Source organism: Oryctolagus cuniculus, chromosome 3 (assembly GCF_051225735.1).
Source record: "Oryctolagus cuniculus isolate XC-2025 breed Fujian yellow rabbit chromosome 3, ASM5122573v1, whole genome shotgun sequence".
In the NCBI taxonomy this organism is placed as follows: Eukaryota; Metazoa; Chordata; class Mammalia; order Lagomorpha; family Leporidae; genus Oryctolagus; species Oryctolagus cuniculus.
In genome coordinates this window covers 146086803-146108706 of record NC_142869.1, presented here as the reverse complement: position 1 = coordinate 146108706, position 21904 = coordinate 146086803, and the positions used below count along the sequence as shown (strand labels likewise).

At 38.3% G+C, this 21904-nt stretch overlaps 1 protein-coding gene across 2 annotated transcripts in view; it reads left to right on the top strand.

The window, feature by feature from the left end:
* LOC100348313 (cadherin-related family member 4) overlaps positions 1 to 21904 on the top strand; it is a 107956-nt gene that overhangs the window by 80525 nt on the left and 5527 nt on the right. The window contains exons 17-20 of one of the 2 annotated variants that reach the window (XM_089329464.1): positions 97 to 350; positions 16964 to 17094; positions 19013 to 19105; positions 19755 to 19824. In XM_089329464.1, coding sequence (XP_089185590.1) covers positions 97 to 350; positions 16964 to 17094; positions 19013 to 19105; positions 19755 to 19824 — 548 coding nt within the window. Of the gene's footprint in view, positions 1 to 96; positions 3355 to 16963; positions 17095 to 19012; positions 19106 to 19754; positions 19825 to 21904 lie in introns of those variants that run through there. The other variant, XM_089329465.1, reaches the window with a different exon arrangement.

Sequence of the window (21904 nt, the reverse complement as noted above, 5' to 3'; positions counted from 1 at the left end):
ATTCTGAAACAGCTTCAACAAGACGCTTCAACAAGATGGTAGCATTAACCATGTGTAATGTCATTTCTTTCTGTTTTCTTGCCTCCTCATTCTCAGGAAATACAAATAACCGATTCACACTTTGGAGACGAGATTTTGGTCCTCCTTCTCTGGCCGCCACGCAGAATTTCCAGGGTGATGTATTTCAAGGCATTCTGGCCCCTGAGACATTCCAGCTGCTTATCGAAGTTACTGATGAATTAGGTGGGGATACAGTGAGTCAGCTGTCAACCACCACCGCAGTCATAATTCATGTGTTTCCCTGGAGCACGACACAGCCAACTCCCTCCACAGTGACAGCTACAACCACAGTAAGCATTAGTGATGAGAAATGGTTCTTAAATAGTCTGAATCAGTCACAAACATAGAAAGTGCTTGGGACCTCTCAAGGGAGTTATCCTCATGTCCTGGCACTCTGAGAGACATCCTGAACATAGCTATGGGGTGCAGCCAAATTCTCATGAACAAAATAACATTGTTATTGAACAAAATTCATTGTCATGAACAAATGACACTGATAGCCATTCATTTTGAATTAAGGAAAATATACCAATGTTGATCATTTTAGGGGTCCTTTTGCCATTTGCTTTAGCATTGTTAGTAATTCCATTGATTCTCATTATTTAAATGAATACTTTTAAAGGTTTTGTTATGTACATAGCACCATATTAGGCAATGAAAATCTCTGAAAAATTTGTTTTCCTGCAGAACACAGAACCATCTGCTGTTTCACTCCCCAAATGTTTTTAAAAGTCACGGCTGTATTAGGCCAAAGATAGGAGCCCAGAACTCAGATTCTCTGAAGTGGATGGCAGGAATTCAAACACCTGAGCCATCATCTGCTGCCTCCAGGGTTCACATTAGCAGGAACATAGAATTAGAAGCAGAGCCAGGACTCAAACCCAAGCACTCCAGTAATGGATGACAGTATCCTGAGTGGTGCCCTAACTATTGCCCCCAATGCCCATCCCAATGATATCATTCTTAAAGAATAAATAATTATTTTTATGTTAAGAGAGAAAGAAAAACTTTTATAATGAGGATGCATGGATGTATCCTGAGAAGAACGTAACATATCCTGAAAACTATTGAAAAGAAAGTGAAACTGGAAGCTAGATTAGTGTCATAAAAAAGAAAGTTCATGGTAGATAGGTAAAGTATTAGAACAAGGGATATCTTGATTATAAAGATGAGATGTTTGAGTGATTACTGAAGACTGGAAGTTATAATGGTTTCACAGCAGAAAAGATAAACACACCATACTTAGTAACCTTTACTAAAATGTGGACAAGGAGAAAATCAATAATATGATAGAATTGGTTTGTGAGGAATATGCTTTTGATTTCAGACAGTTGGCATCTGGAGAGCCAACTAGGTGTTCATACCCATGTCCTCCTGATAGGGTCATGATGATACTCACATAGTTAAGCTAATCAAATGAAGGTCATTTGAATGAAAATAGCCATTTATTGGAAAAGTTACAGAAAACTCCCCTCACTGTTTTACTTCATAATCAAGGAGTTATACAAAATCATTTAAATATAAATTTGAATATTCTTGATTCAAAGAAAACAACCTGGACTAAGGTGGTGTAGAAATGGTAATTCTCCCAAGTGTGTAGATGAACCTAATGAAAATTCTCACTATGGGAAAGCATTTATGCCACAGACCTCCAATTATTTCTAAAAAATAAATCTCAGTCTAAAGGAAGTACCACATGACTGAATATAGCCAGATACATGAGAAGTTAAGATATTATCACTAAGACATAACAGAGAACGAAAACCAAGAACACAGCAGCTATTATCAAATAATAACCTATATTCAGTAAATTCAAGAGATATAAATCATGTTTTAAATTTGCTCACAGCATTAGAGAATATAAAGGTAATATAGAACACTTGAAAAATCTGTCAAATATAGAAATCAAAAATACAATAATTGAAATTTCATCTTGATAGATGGATTTAATGACTGATTAGAAGCAGCTGAAGAGAATTAGGAATTAAGTATGAGTCTAAAAAAACTATCCAGAATGAAATACATGAAGACAAAAGTGATAAAAATAATTCTAATAGACAACATGAAAATGAGAATGAGGAGGGGCTTGTGGTGCCGGGGTTAAATCACCTCTGTGACACCATCATCCCATATCAGACTGCTGCTTTGAGTCTTGGCTGCTCAGCTTCTGACCCAGTTGCCTGATAATGTGCCTGGGAAAGAAGTGGCAGATGGCCCAGGTGTCTGGCCCCTCCCACCCATGTGGGAAACCTGGATGAAGTTTCTAACTTTTGGCTTTGGTCTGGCCAGCCCTGGCTGTTGCAGACATTTAGGAGCGAACCAGCAGGTGAAAGATCTGTTTCTCTCTGTTTTTTACTCTCTGTCACTCCATCTTTCAAATAAATAAAAAATCTTTTAAAACTGTGAATGAAGAGAGCTAGTTTATTTTAATTTAGGAGATGTTAGAGGGAGAGAGAAAGATGCAGTACCTAATATTTTTCAAAACTGCTGATAGATATCAAACTATAGACTGAAGAAGTGCCATAATTCCCTAGAGGGAAAATGAAATCTTTCCTTAAATACAACATAGAAAAGCTACATAAAATCCAAATGTAATAAGAAACACTAAAATAAGTCAGGAAAAAAGAGAAAGATTACCTTCAAGAGAGTATATATTGAACAGCTGACTTTATAATGGAAATGATGAAAGCCAAAAAAATGGAAGTGTTCAAGTCACTGTAAGAAAATAAGTGTCAAACTAGAAGCCTCTAAAGCCTGTTGAGATTTGATTTATGGCCTAACATGTGTGATCAAATGTTGTAAATGTTCCCACAGATCTCTGGTACCATGGATTTCACAGGTACATGGATTTCACTCAGAAATGGTAAAAGGATGACAGTTTCAAGAAACTATATTGGCAGTTGATGAACATTAAGAATTGTAGACTGTAGTAGCAAAGATAATAAATAAACTTCAGGACAAGGTGTTTAGCCTAGTTGTCAAGACATCTGTGTCCCAAGCTGGAAAACCTGGGTTTAAGTTCTGGTTCCAGCTCCTTATTCTTGCTCCTTGCTAATGCAAACCGTGGAAGTCAGTGGTGTCAGTGGTCATGACTTAAGTAACTGGGTTTCTAGAGATTTGGATTGTGTTTTCAGCTCTCATCTGTGGCCTTGGCCCAAGCCTGGCCATTGTGGGCATTTGGGGAGTGAACCAGCGGGTGGGAAATCTCCCCCTCTCTCTTTTTCTCTCTCTCATTCTTGCTACCTCTTAAATAAGTGAGAAAACATTGAAATACATAAACTTTAGAAAAAAATATGAGAATATCCTTAATAACTTGGGGGGTAGGACAAAATTTCTTAAATAAGGTCTGAAAAGTTAGCCATAAGGAAAATTTTGAGAAAATTAAATATATTTGAGTATCATAAAATGAATAACTTGCTTCATAATAATCTGGGCTGGGGAGAAATACATAAGAATAAAGATTCAGTAAAATGGGGCATAAATTGATAGGTGTTTAGACAGTGAGATGGGTACCTGGTGGATAATTAGATATATTTTTAGGTTTCTCTATGTGTGTTAGGTATCACCAAAAAATGGTAAAATAATTGAAAAGGAAATAATCTGAAATGTCAATGCACTTTGTTAAATTATTATATTTAATATGGCAAATTATTCACCCAAAAAAATCTCATGAGTGAAATACTTCAGTTGTTCAGAACTCTATTAAAAATTTGCTATTTGCTTTGGAGCTTTTTGTTATACATTCGATATAATCAAACCCAACAATCTAGGATTTGAAGCCTTAATATTCTCCTGTTTGTCAGTTAATTAGTTCTTAGTCTTTCCACCCCAGAGTGTGTGACCTTGGGACTTTCTTTCACATTCCATAGATATGGATTCAAGTAATTTTACAAGTCAGGACAATACTGCCTCCAACTAAGTGATACTGTTGATAATATTGTCAGATGCTATAATAACATTGCAAACAGTTAAAATGTGTTGTTATCATTCCTGGCTCAACTTGAACTTCTCCTTCCTCTCCTGAGTCAATCTTCTTTGCTGGATCTTGCTCCTGTGGGAGAGATTATTTTAGTTTGCACTGCTGTGAAAAAAGAAAATCTCCTGACTTATGTTCACACATGGATTGCTACTTACAAAATTCCTGATTAATAAAGCAAAATCTAGCCAAGGAGAAGGCATTCCAGTAAGACATAAGAGGAAAAATAAACAAATGCTGCTGCAAGATGTGAAAGTATTTAAATTTGTAGTTGAGTGATATTGTGACCCATATGCTTCCTTTTAATGGAAGGTTACTAAATGTGTCATTGAGTAGCTAAAATTTATACCTGTGAATGTTATGAAATTATCCAGCAAAGATCAACTGCGTCTAGAGCTATCTGTGTACCTAGCAACTGCATGGCTCAACAAGGAGAGTAATTAGAGAAAAATCTTCCAGTTGTCCCTAATGGAATAGCCGATGAGAAGGGACTTACATAACAAGGATTCATGTTCAGAAAAATGAAGGGATATTAGGACAAAGAGTTGAAGATATCTGTACACCAAAATAAGGCTATGAAATTTATTTTCCCATTGTGGGGAGAGATCTAAAGAGGGATGGCTCGATGAGGGTGACAGGATTAGGTACTTCTAAGTGTGTGTGTGAGGGAGGAGAACCCTTGAGTGGGAAATCAGTGGTGCAGAGAGAAGTCCGAGAAGTGGGCATTTGGTGCTGTGGCTAAGTCACTGCTTGGGAAGCCTGTATCCCATAGTGGAGTGCCTGGGGTAGAGTTCAGGCTCTGCTTCCGATCCTAGCTTCTTACTAATACACAAGTGGTGGCTCAAGTACTTGAGTCCCTACCACCCAGCTGGGAGACCCAGGATAAATGAAGTGCTCGTGGATTTAGCCTGGCGTAGCCTCAGCTCTTGCGGGCGTTTGGAGAGTGAACCAGTGGATGGAATTCTTTGTCTCTCTCTGCCTTTCAAATGAAGTGAAAATAAATAAAAAGCTTGAAATGTAACTAGTTAAGAGGTTGTTTTGATAATTCAGATAAGAGTTAGGCCCTACAATAGTGCAAGGATACTTTATGTGGAAGTTAATCATTACCTCCAAGATATACATAAGTAATAAAAATTATTATCTATTTTGTCTGAAGTCTGTGTATTACAATACATATATTTACAGTACACCATGGGAAATAAAATTTCCCTTAGGATTTAGCCATTATTGCTATAGGCTGTATCTTTTATTATTATTATTACAAGGCAGATCTTTCTATTTAGAATGTTGAATGAGATACAAAGACTTAAAAACATTTCTAAGTGGTTAGAATATACTGCCAGAATTTTTTATCTGCTTCTAAAATATAACTGTAAAAACCCACTACAAAAATAGAACATTCTTAAATCCAGATTGTTAACAATGTGTCTATGAATTTTAGAAAAATAAAGGCCTGTGAGAAAAAGCTCAAAGCAATTAAAATAAATTCAATCACATTATAAATGTTATAGGAAACATCTTCAGCATGAAATTCACTATAAACACACAATCCTTTTTAACAAAACATTCTTGCAGGTGCTTGAAAAATATAGGGCATCTCATAAATTTTAATATGCATAAGGCATTCAATAAAGACCTCTCTATCTCTTAGGATGCTAAGTATGATACTTGAGAAGTCAAGGACCTACTCCATGTATTGTATAGGAACGGCATCTGAAAGTCATTATTATTTGAAAGGCATAGTTAGAGACAGGGATAGACACACACACACACACACACACACACAGAGAGAGAGAGAGAGAGAGAGAGAGAGAGAGAGATCTTTTATCTGCTGGCTCATTCTCCAAATGGCTGCACAAGCTAGGGCTGAGCCAATATGATGCCAGGAGCCTAGAACCCCATCCAAGTCTCCTACATGGGTGCAGGGGCCTAAGCACTTGGGCCATCATCCACTGCTGTCCCAGGCATTTTAGCAGAGAGCTGGATTCTAAGTGGAGCAAATTGGCACTCATGATCATAAGGGATGCCAGCATTGCATGAGGGATGCCACATAACCCGCTGTGCTGCAACACCAGCCTGTGCGTGCTGGTTCTTAATGGGAAGAGAGAGACTGATGAACTGCTGCAGAATCTGAAGAAAACTATGGACCTTGTCTCCAGAACAATACACACACCTATATGTGTAACCAATTTCATATACACTTTTAGATGTTTGTAAAACCCATCCAAGGGATCCAGATTATAAAACCCTGGGTACAAACAACGGGTTATTACCTTTTCTGAATTTGTTAACAAAGCTTCCATGAGCAAATTTTTTTTAGATTTATTTATTTTACTTGAAAGTCAGAGTTACACACAGAGAGAAGGAGAGGCAGAGAGAGAGAGAGAGGTGTCTTCCATCTGCTGGTTCACTTCCCAATTGGCTGCAAAGGCCGGAGCCGCGCCAAGTCAAAGCCAGGAGCCAAGAGCTTCTTCATGATTTCTCACATGAGTGCAGGGGCCCAAAGACTTGGGCCATCTTCTACTGCTTTCCCAGGCCACAGCAGAGAGCTGGATCGGAAGTGGAGCAACCGAGTCTCAAACCAGCGCACATATGAGATGCTGGCACTGCGGGTGGCAGCTTTACCCGCTACGCAACAGTGCTGGCCCACAAATTGTTTTTCTATAACACAATCAAAGCAAGGTGGGCATTTGGTGCAGTGGTGAAGATGCTGCCTGTAATGCCCACATCCCACGCTAGTGTGCTGGGTTCGAGTCCCCACTCCGCATCCAATCTAGCTGCTTGCTGATGTACACCCCAGGAGGCAGAAGGTAAAGGAAGCCTCAAACTTGGGTCCTTGCCAAGCATGCGGGAGACCTAGATGGAGTTCCCTGGCTCCTGGCTTTAGTCTACCCCAACCCTGGCTGTTGTGGCGGCCATTTAAGAAGTGAACAAGTAGATGAAGACTTCTCTCTCTCTCCCTCTCTTTCTCCCATTCTTCCCTCCTTTTTTCTCTCAAATAACTAAGAATAAATAAATCCTGAAGCAAGATAAGCCACTAACATATAGCTATAGAGAAAACTAGTGATGCAGTCCTATAATACGGCAATTCTTGGCAGGCTCTTGTATTCAATAAATGAAACAATAGCTAAAACTTAGGAAGAAAAATAGGAAAGATAGCTTTATGCTAAGTGTATAACAATGTAGTTCAATACATTGATAATAAATAAACCCAACCCTACACAAAGTGTCTATTATCTCCTGATTAGTCTTAGTCTCTGACTGAGGGGAAAAGGCAGGCCTTAAGTTGTACTTCATAAACTGAATTAAATCCCTTCAATTTCAGTCCAGATTGTCCAAAGAGACAATGAGGTAACTGGCTAGACACCATTTCCTGCAAATATAATCCCCAAAGAATTATGAATCAAAATTCCTGAAACTATCTGTATGCAGCAAAGTGAGCCCATAATAAAAATTCCAGAACTAATGTCCATTTTGATGGTAGAAACTTTAAATCATCCTAATTTATAACTGTATTTTTACTCTTATTTCAATATAAACAGTGCACAAGTGAAAAAGTAGAAGGAAAGAAGTCTGCTTGGTCTTTTTATCAGCTCACCCTAATAATGCACCACATTTCATGATGTATATCAGCAAAATGAAAATGTTTTTACTCCATCAGTGAAGAACTGAGAAAAGGCATTAGGGGCATAGAGTGATGACACTGGGCCCTTTTACTGAGTCTGAACCTTGACAACTAAACTCTAAGGTTATTATGGCTGTTTAGAAACCTATCTTTGCAACCTCATGTGTTTGTTCCACTGATGTACTCATTATGGTGGCATGCTGCCTTTCCAAGGCTGGTTTTCAACCCGTCAAAGACCAATCATACCATATCTCACATAAGATAATTTGCCATTAAATATTCCTAGAATTTTTTTTCAGCGGTCAATTTAAAGCAATGGTATGTTAGAGTTGACTCAGTCAGTTAATGACAGCTTATTGTTGAAAACAGAGAATTGATAGTCTGGTTTTTAAGCATTTGGTACCAGGTGATCATAGAGAAAATATTCATTCCATAGAACTTCACAAATACTACATACTAGGTTTTTAAAAATGTGTCTATGTTATAAATTTTTTATTCACTTGAAAGGCAGAAAGAGACAAAGAGATCTTCCATTTGCTGGTTCACTCCCTTGAACCAGCAATCATTGGAGTTGAGTCTGACCAAAGTGAGGGTCTCCTATGTGGGTGGCCTGGGCCCAAGTACTTGGGCTGCCATCTGCTGCCTCTTAAGGTACTCATTGACATGAAGATTGGAATTAGCAACAGGAACAGAACCTGAATGCACACACTCTGGTATGGGATGGGGTGTCCCAAGCACCCATCCTAACTGCTGTGCCAAGTGCCTGCACCAGGCTTGTGACTAGGAGCTGGTTTTCTAAGACATGACTGAACCTGCCGATCTTGTCTTTTAGGAGATTTAAGAAGACAAAATATTAAAAACAAGTTTAAAAATATTTAAGAGAGATTATCAAATACTTCCATATGATGAGCAAAAGTTAAACCACTGAAAAGGAATAGGACATGCAGTTTGCATTCTCCTGCTTTAGTTCAGAGACCATTACACACTATTCCTTATAGTGCCACTGTCAGTTTCTGGTAGCCTGAGTCAAATCTGCACCCTTTGCATCTACTCAGAACTGTGGCACAGATGAGAAAAATCTGTGCATTACTTGGTGGGAGCCTTGTCAGCCTAAGAAGTTGCGGGCAGAGTGGTGTTTCTTTGATCATTGATGTCTGTAACCCCTAAACTTACTTTCCTTTGTAGATTTTTGTTTTCTCCCTAATACGAAGGTGGACATAGCAACACAGTAGGAATGGTAATAGTGGCCACAGATTGATTGCTTACTGAATGCTGTAAGCTTGTATCTGCTATTTTTATTCCTCATAACAACCCAACTGGCTCTGCCACATTGTCCCAAACAGAAATAGACTTGCCCAAATTAGGTGACAGTTGTAATTTCATCTCAGATCTGTCTACTTCAAGAGGCCATGTTTGTTTTGCTAGTCCACTCTGCATTTCTTAAACTTGATTAATTCATGTACCCTTTCTAAAGAAAAATAAATCTCCCAGATACCCAGCCTTGATTTACATTATTTTTGTGAGAGGGATAAAAGAAAAATAAATTATAATTTCTTAAGTATAAGTGCACAATTATAACAGATCTTCTTCTATTATGGCAAATCATTTATAAGAATAAATCAGTAAAGAGAATTGATGCCATGGGTTGATGATGATGAATGCAGCACCTTTGTGAGAGGCCAGAAATCAGAACAGCTGTGAAGAAGTCTATTAAAGGGAAGCATGCCCTTTTATCTGCTCTAACAGAGTGTGCAGGATAGATATATGATTAGAAATGATGAATTTATTACCCCCATGGAGACAACAATGACATATCTCTGGGAGGACAGGGGCAGGCATTTGGCCTGGTGGTAATGAGGCCTATGTCCGATGTTGGTTTACCTGGGTTTGATACTCAACTCCACTCCTGATTCCAATTTCCTGCTGATGTCGACCCTGGGAGGAAGCAGTGGTGGGTCAAATAACTGTGTTCCTGCCATACACATTGGAGACTGGCATTGAATTCCTGGCTCTTGGCTTGGCCCAGCCCAGAGTGGGCAGTTGTGGGCATTTGTGGAGTGGACCAACAGATGGGAACAGAGACTTCTTCTCCTGCTCTCTCAGTCTCTCAAATAAATGGGGAAAAAAGTCCCTTGGACTTACTGGGAGATGGAAACTTTTGTTGTCATGTCTTGGGTCATTCTGTTCGTCCACTGTTACCTATACACGATGTAATTATTCTTCTAAAATTACCAACATGGAACTACATGGCTAAATCAGCCTTTGTTCAGGTGTGGCTTGGGGGGAAGTCTCTTGGTGACCCTCAAACCCTTTCACTTTCTGTGCTATGTTGATAAGTGGCATAAGTCATGCAACCATTTAAGCATGTATTTTTATGTATATTATGTCACATTTAGCTGCTCTATAGAAAACAGACTCCATGAAGAAGAATGGCATTTTACATTCATTTATTTCTTCATCTTTGTGTCCATTTGACCCCCACTAGGAAATGGACATGGAATCACAGAGCAGTTATGGAAGGGGTTAAAGAGGTGAGGCCCATGTATCTGCCTATCATTTCCTAAGCAAATTACATCTGGGGCAATCAATGTTTAATTTTCTTTTTTTTTTAATATTTCAATTATTAGAATGGTAGAGTTTCAGAGAGAAAGGGTAACAAAGAAAGATATCTTCCATCTGTTGGTTCACTCCACAAATGGCTGCAATGGCAGGGGCTGGGTTAGGCTGAAGCTAGGAGCCACGAGCTTCATCAGGGTCTCCCACATGGGTGGCAGGGACCCAAAGAGTTGGGCCACCTTCTGCTGCTTTTCTCAGGTGCATTTGCAGGGAACTGGGTCAGAGGTGGAGCATATGTGATGCTTGTGTCACGGGCAATGGTTTGCATCTGCTATGCCACAGTGCTATCCCCTAATTTCCTTTTATTCTATTTGCATCTTCTATTGCTGGCAGATGAACAATTAAGTCTTCTTTAGCTACACAACAAGAGAACCAGAGCTTGTTTTTAGTCATGATAGTATCTTTCCTAATTTAAAAGAGAATATCATTTATGCCAATTTTTTGATTGGTGAGTTATATGCTTTGGGAACTAACATAAATAAATAAATAATCCCTCTTCAGTAAAAAATCAGATTGTATTTACTCACACTTACTGATTTTTCTACAGAGAAGTCAATCATAGGCTATTTATAATTGTTGGCTATATATTAGTTTTTATATAGAAGAAGAGCATTGAATCAAATTTTACAAGAAGAGCATAGAGAGAAGTACATTCTCCAGTACATAATATGGATTCTGATTTTTTATCATGCAATTTGTCATGTATTTACACATTTTAGCATATTTATATTAAATTTAAATTTTCCTTTTAAAATAGAACATAACTTTTGGGATTTATTATCAATATAGTTGACTTATCTGAGAATGTTATAAATGAACTAGAAACTGGCAATGTATTTAATACTTCACAAAATACAAAGAAAATCCCATAACCTTCACAAATCACAGTATGTATAATCAAAGTGAGACAAGTCGCTAATCACAAATATTTAATAAATTGTTTTATTTTACATCATTTTGTTTTGCTTTCTTAAATAATATCTTCTTGCTAATGGCTCTTTCATTCTAGAGAAATGATAGTTTTGTAATTAATTACCTCCAACTTCCATCTTTCATTTTAAAATATTTTTCTCCTTTTTTTTAAACATTTATTTTCATTTGTATGACATGTAGTAATTGAATAGGCCTGTGGGATTTGAAAATGAATAAGAAGCTCCAGGAACAATATGATAGTAAAAATAAATGGAGTTAACTTTTAAAAAAATAGCTTAAGTTGACAAAAGACTTTGATAATTTAAAAAATTCTCATCACTGATTCATTCATAGTATGACATGTATGACATGACCTTCTATTTAAAGGGAAGTAGAATTCCAAATGAAAGTTTGCAATGAAAGACATGCTAACCATGTAGTGGCACACAGATTATTTCAAACTTGTTTCTACATGGGTAGTAAGCAATCTTAAGGCCCAAGGAGAGCAGAAGAGAGGGTGGCCCTAGAAATAAGGCAGGCCCTGGCTTGGATCTCAGCTCCCCACTGGGTGACTCTCTAAACTGAGGCTCTATTATCAGGAAAACCAACATTTCTGCTTAAATCAGTATTATTTTTCCACTAAAAATTACTCAACATTTTCTAAAGAGGTCTAGTCTACATTTAACTCAAAGTATTTAGGCATATCATGAGAAGTAGCCATTAAACAAATTTGCATGAGAATATTTTATAGGTAGTCTTTTAAAAAATCTTCCTCAATGATAGTCAAGTAGATGAATTTGAGGGCTGTTAGAAATAATATAAATTGTTCTCTACTGGGTTATAGTCTGACACATCTGCTAAGAGTCTAATACCCCTTGACAAAAGTTTCATGACACGGAAGACTATTATTGTCTTTTTTTCTAAAATATAACAAGTTAAATAGTTAAAGTTATGAATCAAACCAAATTAACTGCACATAGCCATAAGCAACTAAGTGCATGACCAAATGACAGATGGGAAATTCTTTTGGGTTCACTGGTGATCTACCTAATGGGGAGATAAACTTCTGATGACATACAAAGTCCAGTGTCTCATCAATCCTTAGCCATGGATTTCATCACTCTTCAGCTTCATGACAAAGAGGAGTGACTGCTCAATTGTCCAAGTATAAGGATATGTTCTTGTTTTCCGCTTCAGCAAACCTGTAAGCCTTAGGGGGAAAAAAAGTTTCGACATATACTTCAAAAGTAAATTGGGAGCAAGCATCTGGCCTAGCAGTAAAGCCGCCCGTGAGGACATCTGCATCCTATATTGGAGTGCTGGGGATCAAGCTCCTAGTTTCAGATTCCTGCTAATGATCACCCAGGGAGGCAACAGTTGATGACTCAAGTAGTTGAGTCTCTGCCACCCACATGGGAGAACTGGATTGAGTTCCAGGCTCCTGGCTGCAGTCTGGCCCAGTCCTGGCCATTGAGGCCATTTGGGGAGTACACTAGTGGACGAGAGCTCCTTTATTGCAACTGTCTCTCAAATAAATAAATAAATAATAAATTTTGGAAAGTAAATTGTAAAAGACATACTTTGTACAATAATGTGTACATGATGTGCAATCATAACCATTTTAGGAAATATTGTAATTAAATCATATTTAATAGTTTCCTTTAGGAGAAAATAATTCAGTGAATATTTGAATAAAACTTGCTACCTAGTCATGACATTGGTATCTGTAAATCTATCTGTACATAAAATTTTCACATTAAATAAATCTGTCATTGAATTGAATCCAATTCAATTGGATTGAATCCAATCCAAAATATCAACTATTTCTGTTCATGTTACAAAGGAGAAAACTGAGACAACAGGAATTTAGATAACTTCTCAGTGTCACAGTCTTAGTAAATGGTTGAACCAGGGAGACTAGCAAAGAGACAGAGAAATGGTTGAGATTTGAGGAAACTTCTGACCTGCAAGTGAGTGAGTTGGGAAAAAAAAGAGTGTGAAACAAAGTGAAGAATAAAAGGGTACCATCACGCAAAGATGTACAAGTCATAGTATGTTGCAAAAACATATATCTCATTACTTATCACTGCATATCATTTTGGCAAGTACAGCAAAGGAAGAGTAAACAAACATAGGACAGTGTAGCAAATTCTGGCTTGAAGAAAATGCAAACTTCAAGAAGAGATATTTGGGTTTTACATAGGCCTGTGATGGATGGAGCAAGAAGCAAAGTCATTTAGGTGTGGAGGCAATGCAAGAATATAGTTGAGTGAGTCCGTGGTCTATGCTTGAATGTAGAGAAACAAGTATTTCTAGCACCCATGAGGAGGGCTGACCAGAGAGTTATTAGATTGATAGATATGTAGAGTCACTATTCTGGATTTGAACTTTATTTTTTAGACAACAGAGAGTAAATTTAAATAGTGTTAGAATTAAAACCTGGCCGGCACCGCGGCTCACTAGGCTAATCCTCCACCTGCGGCACTGGCACCCCGGAATCTAGTCCCGGTTGGGGCGCCAGATTCTGTCCCGGTTGCTCCTCTTCCAGGCCAGCTCTCTGCTGTGGCCCGGGAGTGCAGTGGAGGATGGCCCAGGTCCTTAGGCCCTGCACCCACATGGGAGACCTGGAGGAAGCACCTGGCTCCTGGCTTCAGATCGGCACAGCGCACTGGCTGCAATGTGCCAGCCATAGTGGCCACTTGGGGGGTGAACCAACGGAAGGAAGACCTTTCTCGCTGTCTCTCTCTCTCACTGTCTAACTCTGCCTGTCAAAAAAACAAATAAATAAATAAAATAAAAATAAAAAAAGAATTCAAACTAGACCAGCAGAGTAGAGGATAGAATGGGTAAGAGAGAGCTAGAATCAGTGTCTACTCAGTAAGTTATTGCAAAAGGAAAGGCAAATAGGAATGCCCTTGTTGTCATAATTACTATTACTTGAGGCTCTAAATAATTAAAAAGAAATAATTAAATCATAAAGTACGGATGTAAAAGGCAATAGACCACTAAGAGTGTCAAATGCAAGCTCCCACATTCAGTTCTTTAAAATGGTTTTGAGTCCCCAACAGAAAGAATCTATGGAGAGAGCCAAGCCTGCCCATAAGAAATGTTTAAATATTTACTCTGTGTCCGTGGATTACTATAGGGATTAGAGTAAGTGAGCCTATTGTACAAAAGATGTTCTGAGGATCAGGTGAAACAAGAGACATGACAGCTCTTGCAATAAACACATTATGTCAATACCAGCCATCAATAGTCTTTTTAATCTCTGTAGAAAGCTTTTGGTTTTTCACCAGACTATGGAAAAAAAGGGACTATCCCAAGTTGTCTTAGCCTTTGAAATATTAAAACATTAGAACATTAGATGGGATTTCTTTTTTTTTTTTATAAGAGTTTTCAATATCATTTGTGTGTGTGTGTGTGTGTGTGCATGAGAGAAAGAAAGGGAAAAGCCCGAGAAGAAGCTGGTAAAACCTAGCCTGGTTTGTCAGGGAAGAGTAGTACAAGACGTGAGGACAACTCTCGCTTCCCACCTCTAAGGCATTTTCAAATCCTTTCCTTGGCCCTGGAGAGCTAAATTTTCATAAAATGAAAATGTGTAATTATGCTGACACAAAAAATGTGTAGTTATGATTTTCCAAGTGGTGTGTTGACCACTTGATGTAGGAATTAGATGTTTTCTTAAAACTCTTATAATATTTTTATTTTAGGGGAGCTGGCATGATCTATTGAAAACCTTCCATGGCCTTCAGGGATGCACACATTCATATGTGAAGGTCAATTCTGCCCCTTCCTGGCTGTGGAGCTGTAGGTGACCTACTGAGTTCCCTTCGGCTGAGCTCCTTCTTTGTAGACTGGCAGTAATGAACACCTCTCTTAGGACAAGCATTGGGGAAAGTGAAATAGCACAGCTAGTAAGTTTAGCACACAGTGGCTGCTAAATGAACATGAGCTGTAAGGTTTCAGTCTTAAGGTTCTGTATGTCCTCTCTACCATGATTCTTGGAGCATAGCAAGGGTTCAATAAATATTTGTTGTAAGAAAGAAAGGAAGGTTGGCAGGTATAGACTGTGGTCTCTTTCTTTCTATCCGTAGTAGCACCCTTCTCAAATGTGCTTGGGAGGGGTAATAGTTCTTAATGAGCTGAAAAGAGAACTAGATGATTAAGTGATTAAGTTGTCTATCATCCTTTTTGCCCTATTTATCATTTGTAAATACAACGCGATATTATTTATTCAGGTAAATAAAGCCACAGTGTTTCAACTGACACTCCTGGAGCCGAGGCTGCTTTCTGGATCTTTCTTCGTCTGGGCTTGCCCAGACTGTTGCAGTGTTTCATCACGCAACACGTTAGCAACTACCAAACTTCAGTGAGGTGGTCAGGACTTCTCTCACTGAATTATCTAAGTAGCGCTACTTCTGCCATCCCCATTGCCAAGTGTTCCTCTTTCGCCAAAGTTTGTTTTCTCCCCTTTACATTCCTGCAAAAACAGCTTACAAATTACTCCCTGAAAAGATTCACAAGACTTGTCCTATCTTATGCCGCCATCTGCTGGGCATGTCATGTTGCTTAGTCATAGGCAAAAGTTTATTAATCAGCTTCTTAAATGGTCAGGGTTTAGATGGCCGTGGAAATTTATCTGGGCAAAATTTTTTTGTGTTTTTATGATAGGAGGCAGAAAAGGCAACAATAGTCGGACTCATTTCTGAAATGATGCTTTGCCTGGTAAAGGATGTGCTGATTCCCTCTATCTGCCATCTACCCGATGCTGATTGTTGTCTTCTCTGTCCCAGAAACTGTGTAGAGCCCACCAAGATGAGCAAGGAATGATGCTTGTCTAATAGGAGTTTATGAGCTATTAGCAGAATCACAATTAAAGGAAATAAATGAAGCAGAGTGTTCTCCATGTCACAGGGGACATAAGTAAGGAGAGTGCAAGTGTGGCAATTTCTACAAAAATTAGATTGATTGCAAAAGCAGTGGTGGAGCATGACCTTGCAAATGAACAGATACTCACCAGGAGAGTAAAGCAGGAGAGAAGATTCTAGCCAGAGGCAACTACATGAACAAAGACATTTGCTTCTGAAGAGAAACAAACGTGTTTGCTTCCAGTGGCAGAAAAAGGTGTTCGTCTACTGTGCCTTGTAATTTTTTGAATTTGTATTCTTTAAATGCTTATTTATTATTTTGATTTATTTGAAAGGCACAGAGATAGAGAGCTATACAGATGATAGATATGAGGCTGAGAGAGAGAGAGAGAGAGAGAGAGAGTGAGAGAGAGAGAGAAGAGAGAGGGGAGGAGAGAAACACTAGAAACAAAATGATGGACAGAGATTTTTTCATCACTGTTGTTCGTATAGTCTGTGGGGAGGGGCAGGCTGGGCCAACCTGAAGCCAGCAACTCAAAATTCCACCTGGGTTTCCCAGGTGGGTGGCAGGGATGGGAACAAAGTGCTTAGATCATCACTGCTGCTCCTTGCGGTGTGTATTAGCAGGGAGCTGGAACCGGAAGAGGAGCCCCAACTTGACCCAGGCACTATTGTCATACAGGATGTAAAGCTTGCGAACAACGTCTTTGCTGCTACACCAGATGTCTTCATCTGTGTTTTCAATGTTAATTTTTGAATAAATATCGAATGATAATCTTGTTTTAATGCTATAAAAGGTTAAAGTGAAGTGTACAAGAAAGTCCACTCTGTCTAGGTAGACACTATACTATGTATTTTTGTCACGTGTACTACTAACGCTGAGTGAATGCTGATTGTATTTCTCAGATTACCACCTCTGTCCTAACAAAGATTTCCTATTACTGGAGCCCTGACAACTGGATACCTGCAGTTCTCACTCTGACAGGAGCTCTTTTCTTGATGTGTCTCTATGCTGTTGCATGGTGCCTCTTCAAAGAGTAAGGTTTTAACCACTGCTTCCATTTGAATGTGTTACAGCTCATAAAGTCCATGAAGGAGGATTTTGGGGAGTATCATTATGTTCTTAGAGCTATATATATGAAATGCATGAAATCTGTTTCCTTTATATAAATTTAAAAAATAAGAAAAAAGACCAGGATGAAAGTGCAGAGAAAAGACTGGGGAAACACAGCTATTCCTACTAGAGCTTTGTAGAAACCCTGTGGCTAATCACAACAAAGTTGACAGACAGGTACCAGCCTCGCCATTCCAGACTGAGACTCAGGATGTTAACCAGAATCTTCTAGCACCAAGGCAAATGCTCTTCCCATAATGATCAATCAAATGGTTCAAGCTAAAATAATAGTTATCTGGGCCCTAAACACAAGCAGGAGAATTGGGATTTCAAATTTTCCTGCAGCAAAGAGGAAATGATGAAACTTAGTTCATACCTCCACAAACAAGATCAGAACCTGTGGCAATATTTCCCTATCAAAAGATAAACAGAAGGAGATAAAAGGAATTTACAGATTCCAAAAGCAATAAAATGATCAGTGTTTAGGAGACAGAAATACTAATGACCCTGGTTTGATCATTACATTTTTATATACATGTATCAAGTCATTACACTGTACCCCGTAAGTGTGCATAGTTATTATATGCCAATTAAAAATTAAAAACACTAAGAAGTTTAAAAATAAAATGTCAGCAATTATTATTATTATTATATCCTCCTTTAGGAGGATTAACTTCTCTCAGGAATTTTCTCCTAAGTTCTTCCTGCTCAAGTGTTGGGCCTAGTGAGCAGAATACGGAGATAAGAATAAACAGTACTTTCCTCTAAGAGACATAGCTTTAAGAAAAGAAATGGCTGTAATACATTATAAGGAGAATGATAAGAAGGGCAATTGAAGTTTAGAAGTATTTCTACAGTCTACTAAACTCTTGGACAGAGAGCCGGGCAGGGAAAGCTTAACTGACAAAGTGGCATTGGAGCTGACATTTGAAGAACACATAGGAGAAAACATAAAGACATAAAATATAATTTACTTACATTTAAGGATGGATATATTTCCTGTAAGACACATAAAAATGGGACAAAGGATCTTATGAACTCTATTGTAGTTACTCCTCATCGTGGGTTAGCTCTTCTCTTGGAATAGGGAATTTAGATTTGACAGGTAAAAGAATAAAATTCAAAGGAAGCCAGAGTATTAGCATGAAAATAAAAACTTACCAAAGACAACTGAGAACCTGTGACCCTTCCATTTCTTATGAAATGGACGTAGTTTAGCACAATATTTTGGATTTCTAATAGTGCCATCGAGTGCCTGAAAAAATAATCTATTAATTTTTTTCAAAAAAGATATTGAAGTACCAGGTAGAGTAAGAGGATGGAATAAGTTCGTTTAAAAGTCTGTGTTGCAGGCAAGCTCTTCCCTATGATGAATTCTTTATGAGAAACCTTGTTTATCATGAAAGGGGACTTGTGGGTGTGCTGTCACCAGGAGTGTGACAGGATGTCAGTGCCGCAGCAAAGTATCTGTTCAGTTAGAAACATCTTCTCTGATAATCCAGCATCATCTATCGTAGTCACAGCTTGTTTCTGACTATAAAGTCATCAGAGTAATCTCAAATGTGTGACATCTGAGGAGCTGAGATTTTCTTATGGAGATTTTGTTGGAAGCATTTAAGGATATTATGATCACTTTCATATTCAAAAGAAGTACTCATCAATTGGTGTTTTATTTATTTATTTATTTAACATGAGACGTGTACCTGGGAAGCTTAATGCTATATATCATGAAGATGAGAGCAGAAAATAGATTTTGATCATTTTGACAATGTTGATGAAAAAGTAAGCCATTAGTTTCTGTCTTTGAAAATTTCCCCCACTTTTTCTTCCTTTATCTATAGTGTCCCGGCCTGTTGGAGATTATTTCCCCACTGTCACAAACATCAGCAGAAGCAACCAAGCCTCACTGCTGGGGAGTCTGGACAAGTCACCAGGTAAAAGCAGGCTTACCCCTGTAAACAAAGACACTTTGGGCTTTATACATTCGAGTTCTCAATGCTTCACTGCATTTCAAATTTAGAGACATGAAATGTGGATAATCATTTTGGAAGGTTAAATGTCATCCCTAAATTCTTTATCAAAGGAATTTTTTTTCAGGTAGACTTACCTTTATCCAACAATACTTATGTACTGCCTAATACTCTTCTAGGCATGGCAACATAGCAAAGAGTAAAGTTGGATTTGCAAATAAGATGATGACCTAGTACTGGTATTCTGCTGACAACTGCACAGCACGATTATTATTTTCAAATCAAGTAGTTTATCTAATGATGAGGGGGCACAAATGTCCCAACAATCTAAGATGAAACAGGAACTTGATTTAGAGCAGCATCAAGATGCACTATCTTTGTTAAGGAGAGACTAAGTAAACTATTAAGGATAAAAGACTTCTGAGTCTGAACTTAAGAACATAAATGATTATAGTTTAATATGTACGAGAGGCCATAAAGAGTCACTTTAAGGACCGTTGGTTTGCTTATGTCCTTATTTATAAAAGTAAACATTGCATCGCTTATTACATCTGCAAGAAAGCACTAAAATATACCTAAAATATTTCTAGTATCTCCTAATGCTTTTTTGTAGACATGGAAATTTATTGAGTGGTGACTCCAATCCAAACATGAAGCCAAGTCTGCTTCCTGGCAATCATCAGGTATGGGTAAAGAGACAAGTCACACCGTTGACACTGAAATAGATACTCTTTCAACTTTCATAGCATCTGGTTAATAAAAAGTACCCACCAATAAGTTATAGCATGTGGTAACTCAGAAATGGGGTCATTAATGCTCACCAGTTCAGAGTGGAAACTGGGGAGAAACAGCTAACCTTCAATTGTCCAAAGTCATATTTGGTGATATCAGTGATGAAGGAAATAACATTGATATGTCTGTAGATGTCTAAATTCATAATGTGTATCACTGAGGTAGTAGTCAAATTCTGATTACTCTTCCTTATTCTCTTTTGAAGCCTGAAAAAAAGAATTGATGCAATTAAATTACATGGAAAATCTAGTGGGGACCAGGCCAAGGATAACTACAATGCCCGTTGTCCCGGATCACCGAACTGTTCAACAAATATTTAATACATACCAATTGTCTTATAGGAGTTCTTCCATTGAGACACTCATTTAGCATATGTTTTCTTTTAAACTGGAGTTAAAATGTTAACTCCAAACCACAGTGTTTTGCCAAGTTCCAGAATATATTTTAATGTAAAAATATATTTGGTTCAATGCCTTGGATAAGATAAAATATTTTCAAGTCAGTATCATTAGCAGTTAAGTTAGTTAAAACATTAGGATCCATTCAACAGATATTCATGTAACCCTTAATAGCAGAAGTCCCTCCACAGATTACTTGGGCAAATTTAAAGCAGTAGCATAAAACATGACTTTCAGTCTTCAAGACCCCATACTCCACCCACCTGGGAGAAGACATAAGTAAAATATTGCAAGGAATAATGTATGATCATTTGTCAATTCCTATCAACATGTACAGTACATACAATGAGCTCCATTGGAATTCAGAGAACAGCGAGGCCCTTGTAAACCAGGCCAGTCAGAGGAAACTTTGTTGGAAAACTAGCTCCGGGAAAAATCTCTTGAAGAAGGTGTGTGTTTCTATAGCTAGGGGAAGATTGCTCAGTCTTGGCATTATGCAAGTACAAAATCCAAGTGTGCAAAGTCCATGACTTTTTGCAATCTTTCCCTTCACCAGGACCTGTCTTTCCTTTTTTTGCATTTTTCATGCTTTGGAACTGGACTTGGCTGTTCTCCCTGCCACTCTCCCATTTCACCAGTGACTCCAGATCAAAGCTATCTGCAGACACCCACGATCTTTCCTCATTGTACCTGTTCAAACTATATTGAGGTGTGTGTGTGTGTGTATGCATACATGCATGTGAGTCCAACCACAGCATTCTTTTCATCTTCTGTTCCAATGGAAAATTTTCTGTTCCACACATTGCTGCATTTTCAGGTGTATATATTTCAAGAAGCCTTACCTATTATTATTTTCCCTAAATTTATCGGTGACTTTTTGGTGCACAGGTATTTTCCCACCACTCTTTGTGTTATCTCTCAGGACATATGAACCTCCACAGAAATAAATAAAACCAATACCATAGCTGGTCCATCCTTTAATATATATTTGAAGGGGAGAGAGAGAGCCAGAGAGACAGAGAGACAGAGAGACAGAGAGACTGAGATCTTCAATCCACTGGTTCACTCCCCCGAATGCTTGGGACAGCCATGGTTGGGCTAGTCCAAAGCCAGGAGCCAGGAACTCCATCCTGATCTCCCATAGAGGTGGCAGGGGGTGAAGTACTTGTCTATCTTCCATTGCCTTCCCAGTAGGAAACTAGCTGAGAAGTGAAGCAGCTGAGACTTGAATTGGTGCTAAGTTATGGGATGCCCACATTGAAATCAGCTGCTTAACCAGCTGCAGCACACCTGCCCTTGAGCCATCCTCTTAACTCCTTTGTTCATATTGCTTTGTCCTCTTTATTCCAGACACACTCTTCCATGATCACCCTCAAGATTTTGTCAACATCAACAATTGTAACACTTTTGAAAGAGTAGGCTACAAATGTCACTTTGTCTGCTTATTATCCAATGGAATTCAATATTTAGATATTGATTGAACTCATTAAATCTTTCATGCTGATGCTACTATTTTGCTTTATCACATCATTTCTTTTTATAGTTGATTAGGCTTCCATTGTGCAGGATTATT